Source organism: Bidens hawaiensis, unplaced genomic scaffold, assembly GCF_021521415.1.
Source record: "Bidens hawaiensis isolate Kalapana, Puna unplaced genomic scaffold, B.hawaiensis_p1.1 tig00006484_1, whole genome shotgun sequence".
Classification (NCBI taxonomy): Eukaryota; Viridiplantae; Streptophyta; class Magnoliopsida; order Asterales; family Asteraceae; genus Bidens; species Bidens hawaiensis.
This window is the reverse complement of record NW_027491435.1, coordinates 753503-781331: the sequence shown is the minus strand read 5'-3', so window position 1 is coordinate 781331 and position 27829 is coordinate 753503. Positions and strand designations below refer to the sequence as shown.

The window sequence follows — 27829 nt, the reverse complement described above, 5'->3', positions numbered from 1 at the left end:
CTAAACTCTTCAATTTGACTCTTTTTTACACCAAACTTCATATCCTACAAGACAACAATCATCTTTGTAATATTAAGCATAAACAAACCATAAAACTTAATAATTATACTAAAAAGCAATTAAAACATGATAAAAATGATACGGAAAGTAAGTGTGTTTCACTACACATCAAACATCCCCACACTTAAACCTTTTTCGTCCCTGAAAAAGTCTAATGCAGTTGGATCAGAATCGGAAAATCAAAGTTAAATCAAACATATAGGTTATATTTTAAAGCTCAGAAAAACGCAAAAACCGCGATCATCGATATTGTTGTCCACCTAAACCCATGCCTTAATCTTTACCGGGACAAATAAGATCCGACAATAATATTACTTAGTGGTTTACACAATTAACACCCGCTTATTTTCTGCTTTTACCGGACCAGACCACCCCAACTTGACTTAAACCTCAAAATTAGCAGAATTAAAACTTTGTTGCTCCATATTTATGAATAGTTAAGACGATCAAGGGTATTGTTTATCCACCTAAGCTTAAGCATCAAAGTCTACCAAGCAGCCATTAGATATGATTAAGGTTCAATTATTTATAGCTAGTGCTCCCCACAACATGACATACCCCCGTTATCAAGCAATACCCCAAATCCATCACCGTAGGTGAGTATGCAAAATTTCATCTGTAGGGCTTACATGTAGCGTGTCCCTTGTGGTCCGTTTCTTAATGGTAATGAGACGCGAGCAAGGGGACCCCACATGGCTAACAGCGTTGATGATCAAGTCTGTAGTGTATTTGTACTTTCGTACTTTTTGTGATCATGTTTATAGACTTATAAGAGTTTGCTCTTTGGCTTTATTTTAAATATCCACAACCCCAGTTAGGAATTGTGAATACCCAGCTAAATAGATTGCATACAGACCCATGGTCTCCGGACCCGAAGCATCCCATCAATACAGGATTTAAGGTTATAAAACCATACGCCGATGAGGTGTAAAACACTAAACTAGCATTTTAAGATTTATATCACAGGCTACACGGCATACTCTAACGTTAAACCTACCCAAGCATCATATGATACCGTATTCAAATTTTTAAAACTCATGATATTCCCATTTTTTTTTCATACCAAAATTTGAGGCTTGAGTATGGCCCGACCTTTCATTGCTTATTTTCCACGGACAAAACGCTTTACCCACAAAAGATTTTCGTTTAACCGTTTTATCAAATTTGCCCTTTCATTTTCAAGGCTGAGCCTACCGACACATCCCAAGTTAAGTGCGTTTTCTTTTATTTATCTCATATTATTAGTAGTTTGAAAAACCGATTTCCGATAAATATCATCATTTCCCACTTTAATGCAAAAGAAACTATAAACAAGGGACAAATTTTTTTTATTTTTTTTTTATTTTTTTTATTTTTTTTAGACTTTTTTTTTCAACGTATGAAAACGAAAAACAAGTGAAAACTCTTTTTTATTATTATTATTTTTTTTGATTTTTTTTTTTTAAATATTTTTTTTTCTTCTACAACTAAGTAAAATAAATTCCCATCCCACACTTAGAACGAAATCGTCCTCGATGAGAACAAGGAAAAGAAATAAAATAAAAATAAAACGTAAAGCATAAATTAAAACTTTAAAGAACAGAAATTAAAATAGAGAACGGGTTACTCCCCTGGTTTAGATGCAAATTCTTCATCATCTGTGTATGATTCGAACGAACGACCGTATAGCATTTCATTCGCGGCCGCAACCTCGGGTGAACCAGTTCCAAAACGCCATCAGAGCTACCATGCGCATAATAATACCTGTAACAACTCAAACTCGCTCGCATGTAGCGGGGTACAAAACAGAAAACAGAAACATAAGAAATAAACATATTTTTGTGTTTTTGATTATTTTTAATTTTTTTTTTATTAAATATTTAATTTTTTAATTTTTTTTTATTTTCTATTTTTTTATAAATATAAATAGAAATAAAACAAATAACAACAGATAATAAAGAGAATCAAAATACAAACTCTACAACTCGGGCTATCTCCCGAGTGATGCATCCATCACGACTATTCCTCGGTGAATGAGTCAAGGTAGAACACCTCGACTGTCTGATCAGTTATCGGCTCTCCAATGTAGTGCTTCAATCTATGGTCGTTCATCTTAAACATCCCGCTTCGATCTTGTATCTCAATCGTGCCATACGGGAAAACCTCAGTGACCGTGAACGGTCCCGACCATCGGGATTTCAATTTTCCCGGGAATAACCTCAATCGTGAGTTATACAGTAAAACCTTATCCCCACACTTGAACTGCTTATTACCCTTTAATTTCCTGTCATGCAGTTCCTTCGTATGCTCCTTATACCGAAATGATTGTGCATATGCGTGATCCCGGAGCTCCTCTAATTCATGTAATTGATGGAAACGATTACCCTCTGCGGCGGGTAAATCAAGATTAACCCTTTGAAGGGCCCATGAAGCGCGGTGTTCCAATTCAACAGGATGATGACAGGCCTTCCCATAAATCATCCGAAATGGTGTGGAACCAGTCGGAGTCTTGTAGGCTGTACGGAAGGCCCACAGAGCGTCATCTAATTTGTCGGACCAATCCCGACGATTTGAACCAACCGTTTTCTCGAGAATACTTTTGATTCCCCGATTACTCACTTCTACTTGCCCACTAGTCTGTGGGTGGTAGGCAGTCGCAAGCCGATGGGTGACCCCATAACGCTTCAACGCCTTATCCATATGCGAGTTGGAAAAGTGAGTACCTCGATCACTGATCAAGGCTTTCGGGACTCCAAAACGAGCAAATAGACTTTTCAAAAAACGGACTACCACTCGGGCATCATTGGTGGGTAGAGCTTTGGCCTCAACCCACTTAGACACGTAATCGACGGCAACGAATATGTATTTGTTTCCACGCGAAGATGGAAACGGTCCCATGAAATCAATACCCCATATATCAAAAACCTCACAAACTTGAATGGCATTCTGGGGCATTTCGTTTCGCGAAGAAATGTTGCCGACACGCTGGCAACGATCGCAACTCTTAACGAACAGGTGAGCATCCTTAAAGATAGACGACCAGTAAAAACCAGAATCAAAGACTTTCTTTGCCGTAGAATTCACACCGTGGTGACCTCCATTCGGTCCCACATGACAATGGCTAAAAATTTTTCCATCCTTCCTTGATATCCACACACCTTCTAATAAGCTGATCAGCACCAATGCGGAAAAGATATGGATCGTCCCAAAGGTAAAATTTGATGTCAGCAAAGAATTTCTTCTTTTGCTGGTAAGGCATCTTTGGGAGGTATCCGTCAGCACGATAGTTCGCGAAATCAGCAAACCATGGAAAACCTTCCTCTTGTGCAGTAACGAACATCAGACTCTCCGTCAGAAAACGATCGTCGATCCTAACTCCAGAATCTCCTGAATCAACTCCCTCTAGTCGTGAAAGATGATCAGCCGCCACATTCTCGGCCCCCTTTTTATCACGGATCTCTATATCGAACTCTTGAAGCAACAGGATCCATCGGATAAGACGAGGCTTAGCATCCTGCTTGCTGAAAAGATATCTAATAGCGGCATGATCCGTATAAACAATCGTTTTGGACAAAACCAGATAGGACCTAAATTTGTCGAAAGCGAACACCACAGCTAAAAGCTCTTTTTCGGTGGTGGTATAGCTTTCATGTGCGCCATTTAAGGTCCGGCTTGCATAGTAGATCGGATGGAAATGTTTATCCTTCCGTTGTCCAAGAACCGCTCCGACTGCGAAGTCGCTCGCGTCACACATCAACTCGAATGGTAACGACCAGTCGGGAGCAACCATGATCAGGGCGTTAACTAGTTTGTCTTTTAGAAGATCAAACGCCTCGATACACTGCTCAGAAAAAATAAATGGAGCATCCTTCTCCAAAAGTTTGGTCATGGGTCTCGCGATTTTAGAAAAATCTTTGATGAACCGGCGGTAGAACCCAGCATGACCTAGAAAGCTACGAATTGATCTCACAGAAGTAGGCGGGGGGAGATTAGAAATGGTCTCGACCTTTGCCTGGTCGACCTCTATCCCCGCACTTGAGATTCGATGACCTAGAACAATGCCCTCGCGAACCATGAAATGACATTTTTCCCAGTTAAGGACTAGGTTGGTGTCAACGCAGCGGGACATCATCCTCTCAAGATTTGATAAACAATGATCGAAGGAACTCCCAAATACGGAAAAATCGTCCATGAACACCTCCATGGAGTCCTCGATCATATCATGGAAAATGGCCACCATACACCTCTGGAATGTGGCCAGAGCGTTACAAAGTCCGAACTGCATACGTTTGTAAGCAAAAGTTCCGTAAGGGCAGGTGAAAGTGGTTTTCTCCTGGTCGTCGGGAGCTATCGGAACCTGGAAGTACCCGGAGAAACCATCTAGGAAGCAGTAGTACTGCTGACCTGCTAAACGCTCTAACATCTGATCAATGAATGGGAGAGGAAAGTGGTCTTTCCTGGTGGCATCATTCAATCGGCGATAGTCGATGCAGACTCGCCATCCTGTCACAGTCCTCGTGGGAATAAGCTCGTTCATCTCGTTAGTGACGACAGTCATGCCACCCTTTTTAGGAACCACCTGGACTGGACTCACCCAAGCACTATCAGAAATGGGGAAAATGATCCCCGCATCAAGGAGTTTAATGATCTCCTTCTTTACGACCTCTTGCATTTTCGGATTGAGCCGCCGTTGCGGCTGGACGACAGTTTTGAAATTTTCCTCCATGAGGATTTTATGAGTGCAGAACGAAGGGTTGATACCCTTGATGTCGATAATCTTCCAAGCAATAGCCTCCTTGTGCTCTCGTAGCACCCTCAACAACTTCTCCTTCTCGACCTCGGTCAACGCAGATGCAATGATAACCGGAAGCTTCCTCTCTTCATCTAAAAAAGCATACTCAAGGTGGGAAGGTAAATCCTTAAGCTCTAAGGAAAGAGGAGTACTCTCGACTGAAGGTCGGTCCATCGGATCGTCTCGTACGATCTCAGCAGACACGCCAGATTCAGGGGTATGCAAGTCGGTGTCGTCATTTAAGGACTGATTGGTTACGGCAATCATTTCAATCTCCGGAATCTCCCTATCGAGAATCTGGGTGTCGGAGGCAGATCCTCCACAAATTTCGCTGAAAAACTCCTCGACATGCTCCATGATGGTATCAATGAAGTATAAGGAGTCATCAGCAGACTTGGGGTGTTTCAGTGACTGCCGAACGTCAAAGGTGACGTTTTCATCCCCAACTCTTAAGATTAATTTACCCTCGCAGACATCGATCAATGCCTGTGCAGTGGCAAGGAATGGTCGGCCCAAGATGAGTGGGACACTATCGTCATCGTTCATGTCCAGGATGACAAAGTCCACCGGGAAGATGAACTTGTCGACAGAACGATCAGCAAGCTGGATACTCATACGGGTAGGCCTCGGTTCGCCTAGTCCCAACTTGCGATACACGGAATACGGCATGAGATTAATACTGGCACCAAGATCTGCCAGCGCATGGACGACCGTATTATCACTCAAGATGCAGGGAATTGTGAAACTCCCAGGATCGGACATCTTTTCTGGTAACTTTCTCTGCAAGACTGCAGAGCAACCATCACTTAGAGGAATGGAAGAGACTTCGGCTAACTTCTCTTTGTTCGAAAGAATATCCTTAAGAAACTTTGCGTATTTGGGCATTTGCGTAAGTGCCTCAAGGAAAGGAATATTAAGATGAAGTTGCTTCAGAAGATCAAGAAATTTGGAGTTCTGCTCCTCGTCTCTATCCCTACGGACTCTCCCGGGAAATGGGAGTCTAGGTTTGTAGACTCTCGGTGGTGTGCTGGGTAATGGTTGGTTCTCGGCCTGTGCTGAACTTCCGGGTCTGTGCCTTTGATGCACCCTGGCCGGTGGAGATTCCAACTGAATCTCCTCATCAACCTGCTCCTCTACATCTACCGCAGGCTCGTTAACGACTCCTCTCGTCGCCTATTGAATCACGGGCTCGCTACATGACCCCGCACCGCTCCTTGTCGTCACAGCCTTCGCAAACGCCTTCGGATTTTGTTCAGTGTTACTTGGAAGTGTACCTGGCGACCTCTCATTTAGACGACTTGCTATCTCTCCCATCTGACGCTCAAGATTTTGAATGGATGCTCCTTGATTTCTCATGAATGACTCGTGCTCCCGGAATTTCTCTTGAGTTTCTTTGTGACGGGAGTCCTCTCGAGTCATGAGTTGCGACAGCATCTGTGTCTGCTGTGCCATCATCTCCTCTAACGTGGGCTTCTTCTCCCAACTACTCGGTCCCTCACCGGAATCCTGGAATAGGCTCTGACGTTGCTGGAAGCCGGACTGATTTCCGTTCCTCCAGTTTGAGTTTTGGTTACCTCTCCACCCCGAATTATAAGAATTGAAAGAATGTTGATTTTGGTTTGGATTATTAACGAAGTCGACTGCCTCCTCCTGGAAACCTACGGGGCACTGAACAGTATCATGTCCCCCTCTACAGATCTCGCATAACTTACTTTTCACCTGCAAGTCCTTTACGATCTTTGCTAACGCTTCAACTTATGCCGCGAGTGCGGTGCTCGTGTCGACCGAATGCATGCCGCGTGATAGGGAATCGACGGTTTTGGTACTCTTATCTGGTGGTCGCTGGTATCCACTCATGGCTAAACCGTTAAACAAGGCAATGCACTCATCCGAATCCTTCATTGTCAGTAGGTTACCTCCTGCAGCTATGTGTCGAGCATACTCTGAGTTGCGTACGTCACTCCGTTGAAGAACTTCTCGACAACCGCCCAGTCTTGTAGGCCGTGGTTCGGACATAAATCAAGTAGATTTTTGAACCTTTCCCACGCCTCGTAGAAGCTCTCGGTGTCCTCCATCTGGAAAGAATGAATCTGGTTACGCAAACGAGCGGCCTTAGCCGGAGGATCGTATTTTTCAAGAAATTGGGTCTGCATGGCAGCCCAAGTAGCAATGGATCCCTGTGGGAGGGACTCAAGCCACAGACTCGCATGATCAAAGAGTGAGAACGGAAAGATTCGGAGTTTTATGGCGTCTTCGGATACGCCGGCAAGATGAAACGTGTCGCAGATACGTGCAATACGCGTGAAATGAGAATGCGGGTTCTCGTGGAGCAACCCGTGAAACTGAGCAGAATGAGCAATCGTGTTCAGAACGTTAGATGGAATCTGCCAAGTCGTTTGAACTCCTATAGCTGGTGGAGCAATGCTGGATCTCACGCCAGCATCGACCGGACGGGCCCGGTCTGCAACTGTCCTCCTCGGTAGTGGATTCGCGCTCCCATAATCCTATCCCTATTGACGGGTTCAGAAAAAGTAGGAGAAGAAAACGTATTACCGACGGATGTAGATGACTTGGAAGACGGTTTTGTACGACGTCTCTCAAGAAGCTCTCTCTCTGGTTCGGGAAATCCTTCAACTTCTGGTGGTCCTAGAGATCGAGTACGTCGCATACAACTATTAAAATAAATAAAAGAAATATAATTAGCTAAACTATTTTAAACTAACAAACAAAACAAATAAGAAAGACAAGTAGAAAACAAGGCAAGTCTTAACTTGAGTCGTTCTTAATACGCCTCTAACCGTGTCCCAGACAACGGCGTCAAAAACTTGATGTGCGAATATATATATATATATATATATATATATATATATATAAAACACAAGTCGCAACTAAGCTTTAAAACCCAAACAATCTATCCTAGTTCACACAAACGGCAAGTGTACCGGTCGCGTATAGCACAGATAAAGAAAGTCCGGATATCGAACTCGAAAACACGTGAAAACGTTTATAATTACGAAACTCTAACCAAGACTCACCAAAATATTTAATTAATTTATTTTAGAATTTATTTTAACTACTTAACTTAACTGAATGAAAACTTTAGACAAAACTTTGAAAACTTTGGTTTAAATTCAATGAATAAAGACGTCTACCTAGGAATGAATCATGTTGATAGAAATAACAAGACAATGGATTGAAAATATTCACGACACCGGTTATAAAAGATGACACAACTAAAACTTGTTTAAGAAAGTCAAATTACCTCTCAGTCTCTCTAACAAACTTTAACTTATTTTAGTTGATTTTAAAGAATAAACCGGAAAAACAATTATTAACGTGTTCAAATGTCGACTCACCTCTCGGTCTCACCGACACACTATCCTAATGGAGACAAATACTATGTCACCAAGGATAGAGGAACAATTTAACTTAACCCAAATTAAACCAACTAATTGCACATAAACACTCAAACTTGACAAGACAAAAACCCGCTCTCGCGCGGTCTTAATTTTAACAAGTAAAAGCAACGAGACAATATTACTTCTTATCACCTCTCGGTCTCAAAGAAGGTGTATTTTTAACTGATTTTAGATGATTTATATTACCCACTTATCCCTACGGTTGTACACCCCGCAAATAAACCCGAAACACCAAGTTAAGAGTCTAACAAGCAATCAATTAATCAAAACCAATTCAATTAACTAATGCAAGAGGATTATAAGTAATAAAACATAAAAGACAGCCATCACACACAATCTAGTTTATGGTTTAGTTAAACTTTACATCAATAATTTAAGTCTTGAACATTAACAATCCATTAAACAAGTCTAAACTATTCAACAATCATCAATCCTAGGCAGAACAAGCAAGTTTAGCTACTCATAGATTTTGGACAGCCATGCATACTTAAGAAAAACATCATAAACATCAACTTAAACATAATCAAACTCATTCAAGATCCAAACAATATCAATAACAAGTCAAACTATCAATCAATTGCAAAACAATTTAAAGCAAAAGACTAAATCAATAAAATTAGGGTTCTTAAAAACAAGTAAAGTTTATGAGTGTTTTACTTAAGGTTTATGGCTGAATTAATGGATGTATAAGAAGCCTAGTAGCTGCACAAGATCCTCTATGATGTTCTCCTTCTTCTCCCACCGCCAAAGACACCAACAGTCGCCTATTTCTTCCTTTTTTTCTTCTTCTTTTTGCCGGCTGCTATAGTTCCGATCGGAACTATAGTTAGGGTTTTAGGTTTTGTGTGATTTCGGGTTTCTTGAATGATTAATGGCTGAAAACTTATTAATTAACTTAATATAATATTATATAAGGCTTTTAAGATGTGGGCTTGGGTCGGGCCTTGACTTATAAGTTTGAAAGTTGCACAATTAAGCCCCTAAACTCTTCAATTTGACTCTTTTTTCCACCAAACTTCATATCCTACAAGAAAACAATCATCTTTGTAATATTAAGCATAAACAAACCATAAAACTTAATAATTATACTAAAAAGCAATTAAAACATGATAAAAATGATATGGAAAGTAAGTGTGTTTCACTACACATCAGCGGCGAGGTTTATATGAGGGTTTTGAAGATGATGTATTTGTTAACTGCTACATACCAGATTTAAAACCGGATAAGTATTTATTATGTTATATACAAATTAAATTTGGTGGAACATTAACTTTAATGTACCATAAACTTTAGTTATAGTAAAACTAATTCGAAGTATTATTACATATGCATTGTGACGGAGCACGTAAAATGCAGGGCCGGCTCAACACTTTGAGAGGCCTAAAGCTTTGCAACAAATTTGTGGCCTTTTATTATAATTCATTGTCGAATTATAAAAAAATGTTAGATGTTAATTTCAAAATAATCATAATTAATATAATTAAACGACTAAGTGATATACTGAAATTTTACTTCTATAACTTTTATTAACATACTAAGTTTTAAGCAATATCTATACTATAAATAAAGAAAATCCTAAGGACTTCTTAATTTTTAAGGGGTCCAACAAATATTACTAAGTTTACAAGTCTTAATGCATGCTCTAACTTTTTTTTGGGGTAAAATTGTCTTTCTAACAATACTTACATCTTTAGCCCCTCAATTTTTATCAACTTTTACTATATAAACAATAATTACATTTTTGGCCCCTTAAGTTAAACCAACTACCCCTCACTATTTTTAAAAAATTATAACTATTTCATACGTTTATATTTAAAAAAGAAAATGCACCATAAAAACGAGAATTTTGTTCTCTTTAATTTGAGTATAGCAATGCTATACTTTGTAATTTTAAAAAATTCACATGTTACACGTGTAACACCACGTAAATAACCCTTTAAGAATTTAGCCAAATACACTAATTTAATAGGTCCAGGGACTAAACGAAAATTCTGAAAATGTTGACTCATCGCGATACGCGACGAGGAAGGGATTTCGCCCATCGCGTATAGCGATGGACTTGAACATTGACCGAGAAATGGGCGGCGTCGCGATACGCAACGGCCTAACGATCAAGGTCATCGCGTATCATGATGACCATGCTAAGTCACTAGACACGTGTCAACACGTGGCACAATATGACAGGCCACATGTCACAACGTGGCAGAGGCGACATAATTTGCGGCGCCGCGATGCGCTACGGGGTAACAAGGAACCCATCGCGTATCGCGATGGGTCACCAGAAACGCCTATAAAAGGAAGAGACGGGTATGAGGCCTTCTCATCCCAAATCACTCTCCATTTTCACATAATTAACATAGGAAGACGTGCCCAATAGCCGAGACGAGCCGACGTTGCGTTTTCTCGAAGTTTGTGCAAGTAACTAGGGGTGAAAACGAGCCGAGCCGAGCCCGAGCTCGACTAGGCTCGAGCTCGGCTCGTTTAACTTGCACAGAGCTCGAGCTCGGCTCGTTTCGAGCTCTATTTTCAAAGCTCGAGCTCGGCTCGTGAATGGATTTTGAAGCTCGAGCTCGGCTCGTTTACTATTTATTAATTATTTTTTTATATAATTATAATTATTTTATATATTTTTTTCTATTATAATTTTATGTATAAAAGGATATATATTATTCAGTTATTTTTATTTATTTTTTTATAACATAATATTTATTAATTAATAATTATTAACTATATATTTAAAAAATATATATAAATGGCATGCTCGTTTAGGCTCGCGAGCCGGCTCGAGCTCGATAACTAAAGCTCGGGCTCGGGCTCGTTTATTAAATGAGCTTATTTTTAGGCTTGAGCTCGGGCTCGGGCTCGATAAAGCTCGACTCGAACGAGCTTTTTAACGAGCCGATCTCGAGTAGCTCGCGAGTAGCTTGGCTCATTTGCACCCCTACAAGTAACGAAGTCATAATCAAGTTACCAATCACATAAGCGAGTAGATCAAGATCCTACCGTCAAGTTTTTCTTAGTATTATTATTCCAAATATCCATACTAAGGTGTGGGTTATGTTTAAGTCTTTTAAGTTATAACTTAGACATCAATCAAGGTTATGGCCTTTAACCTTGAAAGTATTTTAAACTTTATATAAACATTCATAAAACGAGTTTTCATAAACGTTACTTCATAACAAAGTAATGTTTACAAAGATATATATTTTGACGGGCATGTAGTAAACTGTAAGGGTGATATCACTAGTAGTAAGTTTCTTGCCTAAAAAAAGTAATTCGTATAAATCCCAATCAACCGAGGGACCCGTTTACTTACCTGGAGAAACTTACCAACGTGTTATAACCTATTAAGCCAAAGCATGTTATATCAAACGTCACATAAAAACAAAGTGTTTTCATTCACAAACAAAGATAAACGATTTCAAGGTTAAGCTTAGCAATCATAGCTTAATGAAGACACGTCATTCAAATATTTTTACAAACCTATTATTCTATAGGTTAAATATCATTACATTCACAGAATCACAGTCAAGGTTTCAAACAGTAAGAATGAAAAGAAATCGATGAATGTGTCCCGACCAAGCAACGTAGAAGCGCGCGCACCGATGGTACAGGTGAATACGTTAACCTTTACGAATCAGTCAAAACATATTATACTCGATAAGATAAACGAGTGTTTGTCTTAAAGAGTAAGTCAACGTTTACATGAGATTACGTGATCTCGAAAACGTTATAATACAAAATAGAAAATAAAATCAACTCAGACCGATTACACATGTGTTTGGATCCAAACATAACTGTTCAGCCTAAACAATCAAAGGCTACGTGGTCGCAGGCTAACGGTCATGACTAGTTCCCCATTAAGGGCTACGTGGCTCGGGGAACACATTTGTGTGTGTAGGGCAGTTGTACATATACCGGAGGTAGAAATACTTCCGCTGAGTTTGTCATGAAAACTATACTTGTATTGTAACTGTTATTCAATCTTTTTGAAGTCATACGTGTTCACCAGCATATAGCTAACGTATTTTTCCAACCCATTGCAGGTAATTATGCGTTAGTAGCAATAGCAAGGATTGAAGTCTTTATGAAGATAGAAGCGCGTTACAAGATGGCTCCGTTTTTTATAAACTAAATCCTTGTAATATGAACACATATTTTATAAACCGAATACTTGGGTATTTAATTCCCAAGTAAATTTTTAATGTAAATTAATATTATATTCAAACCTAAAGTCTTATGCTAATATTAACCCATAACTCTGATATATTTACAAAACATGTACCAACTTGTGGTCATACGCCTAGAGCCTAAGTCGAGGTGTGACAACAAGAATGTAAGGCCCCGTTACCAGTGCCATACATTTCATGTCAGATTTACTCATGAAAACAGTTCTACAAATCAGAGTTAATTAAAACTTTTCGCGGAAATGTTAACTTCAATCATTCGTTACAAAACATACAAACTTGTCATTAAAACGTTTACATCATCTTTAAAACATCATTTCTTTCATCTTCAGATGCCAGTCGTTCAATCCTTGCCATGTGTCGTTCTTCTGCTAGCTCCTCAAGCGTATTTACCTGCGTGCATACTAAAAGCCAGCTACGCTGAGTGAGTTCTAGTTAATCTGGCAACTTACCATACAACCATTACATGCATTTATATATATATATATATGTGTGTGTGTGTGTTTGTGTGTGTGTGTGTGTATAGATATACATATGTGTCCGAAGACACATAGTCGTTCATCTAACCTGCTCACCTCACCACTAACATCTTTACTGCCCCTACACCTTAGCCACTTGATTACGGAAGCACATTGAGGCTTGCCCTCCCACGTACTTACGTATTGCCACTTATTTAACGAAGGCACGTAGTGGCTTGCCCTCCCACGTATTATCGTTGTGACACTTAATAACGAAGACATGTATAGGCTTACCCTACCACGTACTATCGTCATGCCACTTACAACCTTACCAACTTGTTACCACTTCTACCACACTCTAACTCAACTTGCCTACAACACACTTCTTATTGTTACATCAGTTACATAATAAACAAGTCACAACATAACATTCATACATACTTCTTATTACCTGGTAATCATTCTCTTTGGCGATACGTGCAATATCCGAAGATTTTCATGCACCGACAAACATTACTTTCCCTGTCGATACATGAAATATCCGAAGATCGTTCACACATCGACAGCCATCCATTCATAACTCTATATATATATATATATATATATATATATATATATATATATATATATATATATATATATATATATTACATCAAACATTATAGCATACACTTACCACTTAAGGTAAGTGTATTCACACTTCACATCGAGTATGCACACAACCCCGAAAACATAACAAGGGAGTGGGGCTAGAAACTCACCTGAGTCCTGTTACATTCACCGTTAATGGTTATTCCCTTGTTTAGCTGTGCGCGACTAACTGTATCACAATTACACGTATCAATTAACTATCACTACCCATATCAAGTTTCTAGTTTAATTATAACCCTCAACGAACGGGGGTCCGAGGGCAGCGCCGCTAGCAGCAGGGTTCTAGGGGCGGCAACCCCTAGCAGGGTCCAAGGGGCAAAGCCCCTGGCTGGGGTCGAGGGCTTCTTTGTAATTAATCTATTTTTCATTAGAATTCTAATTTATTATTTTATTTGCTAGCTCATAAAGTTCGAGGGCTTCTTTGTAATTAATCCATTTTATCTTAAGTCCAGGGACCTTTCTGTCATTCTTTCAAAGTCTAATTCGTTATCCAGTTCGTTAACGAATGAACTTATTCGTTACTTCTTAACTTTATAACGAACTCGTCTTTATAACGAACTGGTCTTTATAACGAACTGACTTTTATAACGAACTGGGGGTTCATTCGTCAGTTCTCCGTTAACGAATCACTTAACAAACTGCTGCTAGTTTGTTATTTCTTCTTAATGAATGGGCATAACGAATTGCTTGTTAATTCGTTGTTATTCCGTTAACGAATTAGGGTTAGGAAAGAAAATATTCTCTGACATTCCTGACATTCCCCGCTTTTCCGGCGCCGTCATCACCGAAAAACCGAGATCTCGCCAGAAAAGCGAGATCTCACTCGTTTGCCACTGTTTTCACTTTTTTTCGTCCTGTTCGATCCATATCTGAGCAAGGGTGACCCCCAAAGCTCATATTTTGATCGGTTTATACCCTATTCCATCCAGATCTCGTGACTTTAACTGTTTAGGGTGTCGGCTCGTCGTTTCGCGACTAGATCTAGCGGGTTTGGATCCATACGATATCATACTATCATTACCTCGGGTCGAGAATCGAATCTTCTTCTTGGTTTCGGTTAGAGAAATAGAGAAATATGAGAGAGAGCTTAAGTGTGTGTTGTTGATGGTGTATGGAATGAGTGGAATGAATGGATTATGGATTAACTAAGGTTTATATATCATGGGTTATGGGCTTAAGCCCATGGTCTTTTCTTCCTTCCTTTTAATCCAAGTCCATAACCCATATCTATTTAACCCAACACAAGCCCAATGCTTAATAATTTATTTTATTAGCCGATAGTGGAAACGGGAATTATATTATTATCCATCTACTATATCAATTTTATTCTTCCGAAATAAATAATATATTAAATATTATTTATAGAAATTTCGGGATGTTACAATGAATATGATTTACAATCGACAACTAGGTTCTGGCAAGGCGTTTAACATCGCCGGGTTACATCGAAACTGGTTAATAAGGAGGAGTAATCGGTGAACCTACAAAAAGAAAACTAAACCGCTGGGCAAGCCACCATAATTGATGAACCTAAATAACTAAATTCAAACAATTGCCAATGACAATCAATTAAAACGTAATTCCATGAGAAAATTTCAAGTAAGAAATTTACACCTTTAATGGAAGCGTGATAGAGCTTCCTTAGATTGTTGATGGGCGTTGTGATTCCTCAATCGATGTAAACGAACCAATTTATGCACGGATCAGAATTTTCAATTCCACGTACTCTTCTCGAAGGGGCTCATTATGATCGATTGATTAAAATCTAACTGGAAGAGTGAGAATTCAAATGAATTGTAACTGACATCAATTTAAAGGAATTGATTAGGATTGCAGCATACTATTGATAGCGGCCGATTATTAAGTTGTAACATTGCTTAAGATGTAAAACTCTTAAAAAAGGTTTCTAACATGGACATGCTATATTGTTATTCAAAATTTAAAACTATTAGGTACACAAATACAACTTTAGAAAATTGGAAACAAATTAGGTGCAAAAGCTCCTGATTTGCATATAAATAACCAGAGAAAAAGATTATTTATCTGGATTTGGTGATGCGATTGGGGTTGTGGGATGAATTATACTTAAAGCAATCATCCGCTGGTCATGGACGGCTGTTCAATGATTGGAAAACAATACAGACCCTCCAGAATTGATTGCAATTGAAAGGTAAGAGAGGATTCCAAAACCGATTTCAATTAAAGGGCCGCTGATGACACAGGACGTCGCCGGAGATCAAAGATTGTCAATTACGCCGGAGACTTTAATGGAGGCATTGAATATTACGGCGTCTCGCGAGCCAGGTGAAAAGGCGCCTATATCTTTTATAGATAATATATGTGTGTGTACAAAAATATATTTTTTAAAGCTTTTAAGATTTTCCTCTTTTGTGTTGACTTCAACGTTCAAATTTAAACCATAATAACTTGTATATATGTTTTCTTGTTTAATTTTAGCTGTAGACATTTTAGAGTTGGAAGTTTATACAATTAATAGTTGAAAGTTTTGAATAGATGATATTTTGAAGTTTTAAAAATTTAAAATTGAACTTTGTGCAAAACCAAGTCAAATCAAGGCGCTCGGTTTCAAACCAAACCAAGTTCAAGCATAAAAATATCGCTCGTTTATTTAAATTCAATTCGCTCGGTTTAGCTCGCTTTCAAACCAAACCAAGTATGAGCACGCCTAACGAATCACTCGCTTAAAAACACAAGTTTTGTTTCAAGCGACCGATTCTTGTATTTTATTTCAAGTTTCTATTTTATTTTAGTTATTTGTTAGTTCTCGTGTTTTGAATATGTGTCAACCAACCTCGGTCTCATACCGAGCCATGGACCGAGCCAAAACTGAACTTTCGCTTAAACTCAAGATTTTACCAATAAAACCCCAATTTAAATTCAAGTTTAGTTTATTTTACTTATATTTAATATTTACTTTTGGACACATACCCAATCCTAAACTCATTTTATTTCTCGGGCTTGCTTGTCAAAAACCAAACCTTCTGGTTTGCCCGCGTAAGGACTGGCTCGTCTATTTCGTCACTCTCTTAATTTACAAGTGAGTAATCTAAAATTCGCGTTTTTTTATGAACTAGGCCGCAAATTGTGCTCATGAGACCGCAACTTGCGGCCTCCTTTGCCAAAACTGCCTAATCTACACACCTACTTGCGGCTTCTATAATCAGACAAGACCACAAATTGCGTCCCTGATGGCGCAACTTGCGGTTTTTCTGGTCTTCTTACACTCCCCATTTTTACATTTATATACTTTTGGGGGTGACATGTGTACCATATTCAAACTAATATGTTTTAAGGCCTCATTACTAAATCCACAATTCTACATTATGTGTTTATATGAATATTTGCTTGATCATTTGTTTATGTCTCAAATTGATTACGTGTATGAGTGTTTATTTTAGTGTTGTTGGAGAGCCTCATTAAGTATGATCATACGCTCCCCTAACTATTTTAGAATTGTGTTAATAGAATAGGGCCTCATTATCCGAGTATTTTGGTTGTTACCAAATAGAAAGGATACTCAGTTATTTACTTTACATTTACAATGGTTGTTGCGATATTCTATTTATACATATGAATTGTGATTTTTGTCAAATTATATACATATAACAAAAAGTAGTGTATTGCTCACCAACATTCGTGTTGATCAAATCTATTTTTATGCATGCTATTTGTATACTTTTAGGTTTCTTATGAAGATTGAAGACTCATCACTTAGATTATACCTTTAAGATAATTTAATGAATTAAATTTTGTTGTAATTGTTTGTATTTAATCTTTGAACAAGTTGTACTTAAGTTATTGAATGAAATAAATGAGTTGAGTAAATATTGTTACTTTAATAGTGTCATTGTGTTATTGAGCAATCCGTCGTGCCCCGACATGTTCTGTCGCCTTTGATCGGGGTGTGACAGGAGATATACAAATCAGTGTATTATTGTTGTGTTAGAAATGGATCTTGGAATTAGAATTGATCTTGGATTCACTGAATGGGTAGGGATTCACTTCATGCACATTATTGGAATTTGTTGAAACAATTGTGGCTTGAGTTGGGGTCGATTTGCGTTTAATTTGCGAAGGTTTGGGTTGATTTTTACAAGTGCTTTGGTTGAACCGGCTTTTTAACACAATTGGTTGGCTCCTTTGAAGCTTTGAGATCGAGAAAGAATGTAGAAGATTTTAAGAAAGATTTGTGTAAAAACTATGAATTTAGTTGTATATTTATAGGATTAATTAACTTTTTTGACACCTACGATTATATGACAGTTGTGAATGATTTATTTTATAATTTTTTATGTCGGCTAAAATTGCTTCGGGATGACCAACAAAAGTATGTTGAACATGATGAAATTGGCTCGGTGCCAACTTGAAGAGGGGGTTCAGTCGGTATCAGGCCACCAAGTTGTCATCCTCATCATATCTTGACTCACTTCGTCTAGCGTAACTAAGGTTTCCCAATAAGGAATATTACTTATATTATAAGTTAAGGAAGATGGCCCACAACAAGAGAAAAAATAGTGTGTAAATTATACAGTGAAAAAAAATAAAATTAAACTTAAAAGAGTTGATATTTTATGCAATTACATTGACCTAAAACAAAGTATACATAAGTACATTTAGGGAGTACAAAACCAAGTATTCCCTAATTTCACTCGTCAAACTACAAACGAAGGACTCGGTTTATCAAATCAAATAACTTTAATCAACGGCTGATAATAACTCTTACAACACTATAAATATTTATCTTGGCTCCACATCAACTAACTCGTGCCAAATTTATTAGCAAAAGTACGTAAACTTGTTCTTTCTGCATATTAGAATGGCAGGGAAAGACGTACTCGTGTGTCGGAGTATGGCAGCATGACCGTGTTGAGATCATTGCTAATGATCAAGGGAACAGGACCACTCCGTCTTATGTCGCCTTTACAGACGGCGAGCGTCTTATTGGTGATGCTGCTAAGAATCAAGTCGCTATGAATCCTACCAATACTGTCTTCGACGTTTATGAGTTAATATATACACGATGATTAAAATTATATTTATATGATCGTATATATGTAATCTTTTTAGCAACATATTACCGATGGGCATTTGAGTTTTGGATTATGTCGGTAGGGTGTGCATGGGTCAGTTATGGGCTCAAACCAAATAAAACATAGAATTTTTGTTTTTTTTGTTTTTTTTTTTTTTAGTTTTTAAAACCATTTGGTTTCGCATTTTTGTTTCGGTTTTTATTAGGGTTTGATTTCAGTTTTTTCGGTTTTACAATTTAGGCTTAAAAACAAACAGCCCAAATTGTCAAATTGATGCATTTGAGGCTTTTAGTTAATACATTTGGGCCTAATGTTTATAGATTATACTAATTACTGAATTAAGATAAATTGCATAACACTAAGCCTATAATATTTTTTATTACACTAATTTTTAAATTCTTATAAATTACTAAACATCTAGCCCTCAAATATTTTCGGTTGAGTTAATGGAATTTTCTAATGTATGCCCTAAGGACACATGTAACAAGCATTCATTATATTGATTATTCTTATTGCAACTATCATTTCTTTTATTTCGCGGGGTTTGTCGGTAATTTATCCAACGAAAATAAGAATTATTTATATTTCACGGATTTCGTGATGCAACTCCTCATTAATTTTCTGTTGATGATACTCATTTGTTTTATACACCGTTTTAATCCAGTTATGTGTTGATTGATCTGATTATAATTTTGACTCGAAAAACCAGATGCAAAGCGACTGATCGGTCGAAGATTCAGTGACGCATCCGTGCAGGACGACATGAAGTTATGGCCATTCAAGGTCAGTTCCGGTCCAGCAGAAAAACCGATGATTGGAGTCTCTTACAAAGGTGAAGACAAGCAGTTTTCAGCTGAGGAGATATCTTCAATGGTGCTAACCAAAATGCGTGAAATCGCCAAAGCTTTCGTGGGATCAGCTGTCAAAAACGCAGTCGTTACGGTCCCTGCATACTTCAATGACTCGCAAAGACAAGCCACAAAGGATGCAGGTGTCATTGCGGGTTTAAATGTTATGCGTATCATTAACGAGCCGACTGCAGCCGCTATTGCTTATGGTTTAGACAAGAAAGCCTCGAGTGTAGGTGAGAAAAATGTGCTTATTTTCGACCTTGGTGGTGGTACGTTTGATGTATCGATTTTAACGATCGAAGAGGGGATATTCGAAGTGAAATCGACCGCGGGTGACACGCATCTTGGAGGTGAGGACTTTGATAACAGAATGGTGAATCATTTTGTTCAAGAGTTTAAGAGAAAACACAAAAAGGATATTAATGGGAGCCCGAGAGCGTTGAGGCGGTTAAGAACCGCGTGTGAGAGGGCTAAACGAACCCTTTCGTCCACCGCTCAAACCTCTATCGAGATTGACTCGTTATTTGAAGGCGTCGATTTCTACACGACTATTACTCGTGCACGGTTTGAAGAACTTAACATGGATCTTTTTAGAAAATGTATGGACCCAGTTGAGAAATGTTTGAGAGACGCGAAAATGGACAAGAAATCGGTTCACGAGATCGTACTCGTGGGCGGGTCCACGCGTATCCCGAAAGTACAAAACTTGTTACAAGATTTCTTTAACGGGAAAGAGCTTTGCAAGAGCATCAATCCCGATGAGGCGGTTGCGTATGGTGCTGCAGTGCAAGCCGCCATATTAAGTGGCGAAGGAAACGAAAAGGTACAAGATTTGTTACTTTTAGATGTCACCCCGCTGTCTCTAGGTTTAGAGACAGCTGGCGGTGTCATGACAGTTTTAATTCAAAGAAACACGACAATCCCGACCAAAAAAGAGCAAGTTTTCTCAACTTATTCGGATAACCAACCCGGTGTTTTGATTCAAGTATATGAAGGGGAAAGAACACGAACCCGTGACAACAATTTGTTAGGGAAATTTGAGCTTTCTGGCATTCCACCCGCCCCTCGAGGGGTGCCTCAAATTACCGTTTGTTTTGATATCGATGCAAACGGTATTTTGAATGTTTCGGCCGAAGATAAAGTTGGCGGGAAGAAGAATAAGATCACAATTACTAATGATAAGGGAAGATTATCAAAGGAAGATATTGAGAAAATGGTGCAAGAAGCTGAGAAATACAAGTCTGAAGATGAAGAGCATAAGAAGAAAGTGGAGGCTAAGAATAGTTTGGAGAACTATGCTTATAACATGAGGAACACCATTAGCGACGAAAAAGTGTCGGAAAAGATTGCGGCCGCGGATAAAAAGAAGATGGAGGATGCAATTGAGCAAACTATCAATTGGTTAGATGCAAATCAGTTAGGTGAGGTGGATGAGTTCGAGGATAAAATGAAGGAATTAGAGGGTATTTGTAATCCGATTATCGGGAAGATGTATCAAGGCAGCGACGGTGTCCCAGAGGCCGCCGCCGCTAGCGCTGGAGCCCCTCCGGCTGGTGGAGGGGGCTCTAGCGGTGCTGGACCCAAGATTGAGGAAGTTGATTAAGTTGTTTTTGTTTGAAGAAACTTGGTTGTTTTTAGATCACATTTTGGATTTTATTTTCTTTAGAAAGGGTAGCTAATAAGATAGGAGAAGTAATTGTTTTAATTCATGATTAATAAAGCTTATTGGGTTAGAAAGAGTTAATATTTGATTGTAAATATTGAAACATTAAACTTCCTTGTTATGATTAAAATGATGATAGTAGTATAATTAGTAAAACCAAAAATCCTTAAATAGAATTAGAAGACAAAGAGTTGGATTGCAACAGAGTGTGAACAAGATCTAGTGGGGTTAATGATCCAATGGTCATAATCTATCTACTGCTATGTATTCTGTCTTTGTGCATATGTCTTCGCTAAGTGATAAATTGTACAGCGGTCCCTGAACTATCAAGTACTTTCTGCCTATGGTCCCCCTCTATCGTTACACATCACATAATAAAAACTTAAATTTATTACATGAAAATTACCTAAAAGATACAAGAAGCCTAATTTGAACATATTTATATAACTAGTTAATTGCATATATGGTCCCTGTGATGAAACCCCAAACGCAAGTTGCAATCCCGTGATGCCATTTTTGCATATTGGTCCTGTGGTGACACTTTTATATCACTTCCACATGGACCATGTTTGCAATTAACTCTTATATAACTAATTAACATATATTGGTTTAACCTTAGGGAAAATAGTAAAACAAGCTCAGTTATGCTACACCTTTGTCATGATGCCACATCTTGATCATTACACCTATACTTATGAGATACCTGAAGCCATAGTCATGTTTCTACTTTTCAATAAGATTGAATATATACACAACTCAGATTCGCTCGGGTTCCTTTTTCTTCGCGTAAGGTTTGATATTCAAGGCATGAAGTTTAAGCAACAAGTACCAGTAACTCATAACTCATTTAATAAACACTCAACGAGAATTGTTATGCATCTCTAGTTTTGTTAATTGGTGGTTATCTTAACATACGAAAGTCTTTAATATCCCAACATCAATAGTTGTTAGTGGTTTTGCAAGTTGTGCAATGTTCTCGACTAGGCCTGTAAACGAACTAAACTTTACGTGAACCGTCCGGGAGAAAGTTGGTTTATTAAATAAACGAACGAACGTGAACAAAAAAAATTTGTGTTCATTTAATTAAACGAACGATAATAAACACATGTTTCGTTCGCTCGTTTATGTTCATGAACGTTCATTTATGTTCGTTTATTCATGTTTGTGTTTGTCCGTTTACATATTAATTGGAAATAATTAAATATTACCTTGATAAGTCATCTACTTAATGGTTTTATATTTATTCGTTTGTGTTCATTTAAGTGTGTTCAATTATATAGATTTATGTTTGTGTTAATTTACGTTTGTTCATATATGTGCATTTATATTTGTGTATCTTTGTTCATATATTTTCGTTTATGTTCGTGAACTCTGCATTTAAATTTTAAACGAACGAACATAAACAAACACGAACATCTTCATTTTTTAAGCTAGTGAAGATTAACACAAATATTTGTCTGATTAAGTGTCCGTGTTCGTGTTCGTGTTCGTGTTTGTGTTCGTTTAAGGCTAAATGAACGAACACGAACATGCCCTTGTTCATGTTCGTTCGGTTCGTTTACAAGCCTATTCTCAACTTAGCAAAAGTAAGAGCACATCTGGTCGACATAAGTAGGGTGGCATATGACCCGTTTTGTGCTCGACATAAGGTGGTGTGAATTCAACCAACCCACAACGTTGTCCTCGTGTTGCACCTTGTAACCATGGAGAAACACAGCAATCCATTGTAAACAATTTATCAAAAGGCTGAAGCACACTAATATCAAAAAAGGATCACTTTAGCATGAGTTTATGTATAAAATAACATGTATTTTAATGACAAACTGAGAATAAAGTAGGATACACAAGTGTAAATACATACACGGCCATGGCTTCACATATCGCATAGTTACTCACATAATATCACTATTGGTAATAAAATGTCTTAAGGTTAGAGAAAATCAGTAGGTGTTATCTCTAATTCTCTATAGTCTATAGTAATGCAATATCTCAATAGTACTATTGCATTTATTTCAAGCAAAATAATTATAACAAGAAACAGAGTGCAAGTGATTAGATTACACAAGTAATAAAGCACATCAAGACAACTCAGGAAAACATTAAGATTACAATAAAAACAAAGAACTACTCCCAATTTCCATGACCCCACCCCCACCTTCACCTTGACTTGCACTCTGATGGAGAATGTTGTCCCCCACCTCAGGATGCTACTTTACAAGTGTTTAATGTTAAAAGCAACTGAATCACTTGAATCTTTTTATTTGTAAAAAGTGACTGAACTAAACAAATAAATAATAAAAGGCTATGTAATAAATAACCTTTCAAGGAAATCAATACATTGCAGTATGCACACAAATGCTTCAATGTGATATGAACATACAGGTAAAGGACATTAAAGGTACTTTCATAAGTGTCATAATAAAAGAGCTGAACAATTTCATATGGGCTTCTTTTAAGATGAAACTTAGTAAACAACAACACATTACAATTAACAAACAACTGGATTTTTGTTAGTTAAAACCTCAATAAAGAAACTATAATTTTTGCACAAATCATCATCGCACTCAGTAAATCCCACCAGTATCAAAGCTATGATAGGGTCTGAGGAGGGTAAGATGTAGACAACTTTACCTCTGGTGAAACCCTCGGCTCGGATAATTTTTGCACAAATAAGAATACCAATTACCAAATATTAACCAGTTTCTTCATCCTTGATGACATCATCTTCATTTTCATCAATATCATCATCAATTTCAAATCTTTTCGCCATCTTTCTTTGAAGTTTATCTTCAGCATCTCTCAAAAACTTAAACTTGGGAGGCGGTGAAGCCCGAATTCTATTGAACTCCAAATCACTTGAAGACTGAAACAGAGGACTAAAAGTTCTATATGAATAATCACCAGGAGTTATAGGTGGAGTAAAATATGGTGGTGAAGCAAGTGGTGTAAAGAATGGAGTATCCAATGAAATCACATCACTCATCCTTCTTGACTCTATTTTACCAACATCTTCTGATTCAAGATCCTCTTTTGTTTCTTCCTTAATAGTAAACAAGAACCTTGGTGGGACAAATTGCTCTGAGTCAACAATAGTGTCATGAACATTAACTTGTTCTTGACCAAATGGTCTGAACCATATGTTGGGATGATGGTGAAAAACTGATGATGCTTGTGGTTCATGAACTTGGGTGTCTGTAGTTAGACCTGTTGAGGTCAAAGATGATGGCTTTTTCCAGCAAAACATGTAACTTTGTTGAATCATATCTCTGTTGGTTACTGTTTTCTTCCACCATAAAAGATAATAAAGCTCAGCAACAAGAGCTAGTAAAAGACACCCAAAGATAAGGCTTAAACCAAGTCCTACACTACTTGAAGCTCTCATTTTGGTTTACATGAACCAAATTCACAGGACTTTTGTCGAACACTTGGTGTGCATAAAACTAAAAAGCTAATAATGGGATATGCAATCTTGGCTCCATGGGTAAAGAAAGAAATTGTACCTTTTGTTTAGCTGAAAATCAAATTCTTGAAGATAAAATTAGGGGTTTTGTTGGAACTGAAGATAGCATTTGGTTATGTAATGAGTAATGAAGAAATGAAAAGAGTGAAGTGGGTAATCCAAAAGGGTTATTAATGGTACGACACTCTTCCTCCGAGTGATGCCACCAAAATCACATGGGAAAGAAAGTGCCATCTCCACTTTGGTGGGATGGTAAAGGCTTAGATCTTTGGGTAAGAGGTCCAGGGTTCGATCCCTAGCAATGATGGTTTATTGTAAATAGTAGGAAGCAAGCTTAAACATTCAAAAAAAAAAAAAAAACATGGGAAAGAAAGTGATGTATCAATAAATGGTGTCAGTGTTTGTCCCTCAAAACAAATACCATATCTCTATAGGCTTGTTTGTAATTATCAAACAGTTTGTTAGCCCACCAGCCACTAGGGGCGTAAACCGAAGGGTAACTATAAGCCCCAGTGACATTGTTACCGCTACCCACTGTGACTATCGTTAGAAATGAGATTGGCCCCAAACCCCTTACCCTCAGGCCTACCAAGCCAATTTCGCTCATGTCCTTTAACTCCACACATTCTTTGGTGTAATGATGTTTAACACCCTTGAAAGTAGATATTAGCCCACTACATTCAGCCTTACAACTTATAAAATAACTGTTACAGAGACCTTCACTCATCCGATTCCGATTATCTTTTCTAGTGCCTCCACTAAAGCAACTCCGGTAAACTGGTTGTCGTTGCAGTTTTGATGATGGGGGAGTAGGTGGCGATGATGTTTCTCGGCGAAGGGTAGAGAGACATGAGTAGAAAGTGAATGTAGCGAGAGGGGGATGAACGATGGTTATCGGTGAGGGTGGGGTGAGGGAGGCGAAGTGATAAGGTGGTGTGCGCCTATTATTTATATATATATTAATTTTTAAATTTTAATCATTTGTATTTTAATATTTGAAGAGGTGGAAATTAAATATTTACCCATCATAATATTACTAGCACGTGCTGCCACTTAACTGATGAAATGGATGGTTGTTAGTCAAAAGGGTAAAAAATGAGTCGCCTTATCATACAAAGGATAGTATGTGAAAACGAACATTTTAAATAACTCAATCCATAGTTTGGCATTGTTTAAAAGACACAAATCGTAATTTAGTTTTACCTTTACCTTTACCTTTACCTTTACCTTTGATTCTTAGCAAATGGTGAGTTTGTGGTATTTGTCTTTCAGTCTTTGATTATGTGATGTTTGTTACTGTTAATAACCCGTACTAGGATCATTCATCAATCAATGATATATCAACAGGAATAAATTATGCAAACTACATATTATAAATATTTAAGAGAATCGTTTATTCATTAAACCTCTACTTAAAAATTTATATTTATATCAATAAGTCAACTCATGGGATGGTTTATGTAGAAACATGAGATGAATCTGACCTGATCCATGACGATGTTTCCACGGATTTCGAGATGAACGAACCACGACTCGATCTTCTTCTCCGGTAGCTTAAGATCTGCAATGGCCTTTTGGGGGTGTGGAGGTGACTGCTAAGAAATCTCGAGGATCTCTTGTTTACAGACACAAAAATGGTTATGGTGGTGGCTCTTATTGAGCATGACCAACCCTCAATAAGGAGGTGGAGACCTCCTTATATAGGGAGCCTCATGGCCACCATCATGGTACCCTAATGGGCCTAGCCCAGTTAGGGTTACCTCCACAAAACCCCCTCAGCCCAATAACATTGTATTAGTCCATATAATAAAATAAGCCAAACATAATAAATTTAGGGTCGTAAAACCGGGTTTAGTACCATACCCCTACAAGCCCCCCAAGTCCAGTGTTGCTCCTAGGCGTGCAAGCGTTTAGGTGGAGCGCTGGACTTTATAAGGTGTGTTAGGACATGCGGCGGTTTTTTCCCTTTTCTTCGGCCTTGTCTTTATTGTCTGAGTTTTGAGAGGTTTTCTCCATGATGGTGACATGTTGTGATCCTTATGATAATAATGGTGCACTGGCATGAATAAGATATAGCACGCATCATAACAATAGTGGCGCGGGGCCTGATAAAAGATAAGGCGCCCATCTCGATAATAATGTAATGCAATTTGCGCGCGAGGTAGCTTACGAGCTATAAAAATAATGAAGCTTGCGCGCGAGGCGACTTACGAGCTATAAAAATAATGAAGCTTGCGCGCGAGGCGACTTACGAGCTATAAAAATAATGAAGCTTGCGCGCGAGGCGACTTACGAGCTATAAAAATAATGAAGCATGCGCGAGTTGCGGCTTATGAGCTATAATATGATGATGACTGGCCCACAAGGGCCTCTTCTACGCAGGATGACTATCCCGGCTTGTCTTCAAAATAATAATGGAGGCACAAACGGCCAGATAATAATAATAATGTTATAGGTGCTTGTGCGGCTCGTAGCCGAACCTGCAAAAACATATAAATTAAAAGTGGATGTATTACAAGGTTCCCATCCTCGGGCAAATTATGAGGTGTGCCCAACCTACATTGGCGCGTGGCCGTTTGGGTTTATGAGGATTCCCAACCTTTAAGTATGGCGCGTAGCCGTATGGGTTTATGAGGATTCCCAACCTATGATTAGGACGTCTTCCATCCTTAGGCGAATTATGAGGTGAGCCCAACCTAGTATTTGGCGGCGGGAGTTGAGCGCGCATGCATGGCGGTTGGAAATTGAGCGCGCATGCACGGCGGAGAGTTGCGCGCGCATGCATGGCGGGAGTTGAGCGCGCATGCATGGCGGCTGGAAGTTGAGCGCGCATGCACGGCGGAGAGTTGCGCGCGCATGCATGGCGGGAGTTGCGTGCGCATGCATGGCGTTAGAGTCTTGACCCTCAGCACTGTTCGTCTGCAACGCACTTGCTATGACGGAGTGGTGATCCGTGAGTGCGCATGCATGGCGGCGGAGTGTTGGTCCGCGGGCGCATGCATTAGGGTACCATGATGGTGGCCATGAGGCTCCCTATATAAGGAGGTCTCCACCTCCTTATTGAGGGTTGGTAATGCTCAATAAGAGCCACCACCATAACCATTTTTGTGTCTGTAAACAAGAGATCCTCGAGATTTCTTAGCAGTCACCTCCACACCCCCAAAAGGCCATTGCAGATCTTAAGCTACCGGAGAAGAAGATCAAGTCGTGGTTCGTTCATCTCGAAATCCGTGGAAACATCGTGAGCATGTGACATGG

The 27829-nt window shown here is 38.6% G+C and overlaps 1 protein-coding gene and 1 pseudogene across 1 annotated transcript; one reads left to right on the top strand and one right to left on the bottom strand.

Annotated features, from left to right (window-relative positions):
• The first annotated feature begins 19273 nt into the window (after positions 1-19273).
• On the top strand, positions 19274-21216 carry LOC143632588 (heat shock 70 kDa protein 4 pseudogene; annotated as a pseudogene).
• Positions 21217-23216: 2000 nt separating this feature from the next.
• Positions 23217-24493, bottom strand: LOC143632578 (uncharacterized). The gene is made up of 2 exons (XM_077101061.1): positions 23879-24493; positions 23217-23318 (listed from the first exon to the last, which is right to left on the bottom strand). The coding sequence occupies exons 1-2, from the start codon at positions 24491-24493 to the stop codon at positions 23217-23219; spliced, it is 717 nt and encodes a 238-aa protein (XP_076957176.1).
• Between the last annotated feature and the right edge of the window lie 3336 nt (positions 24494-27829).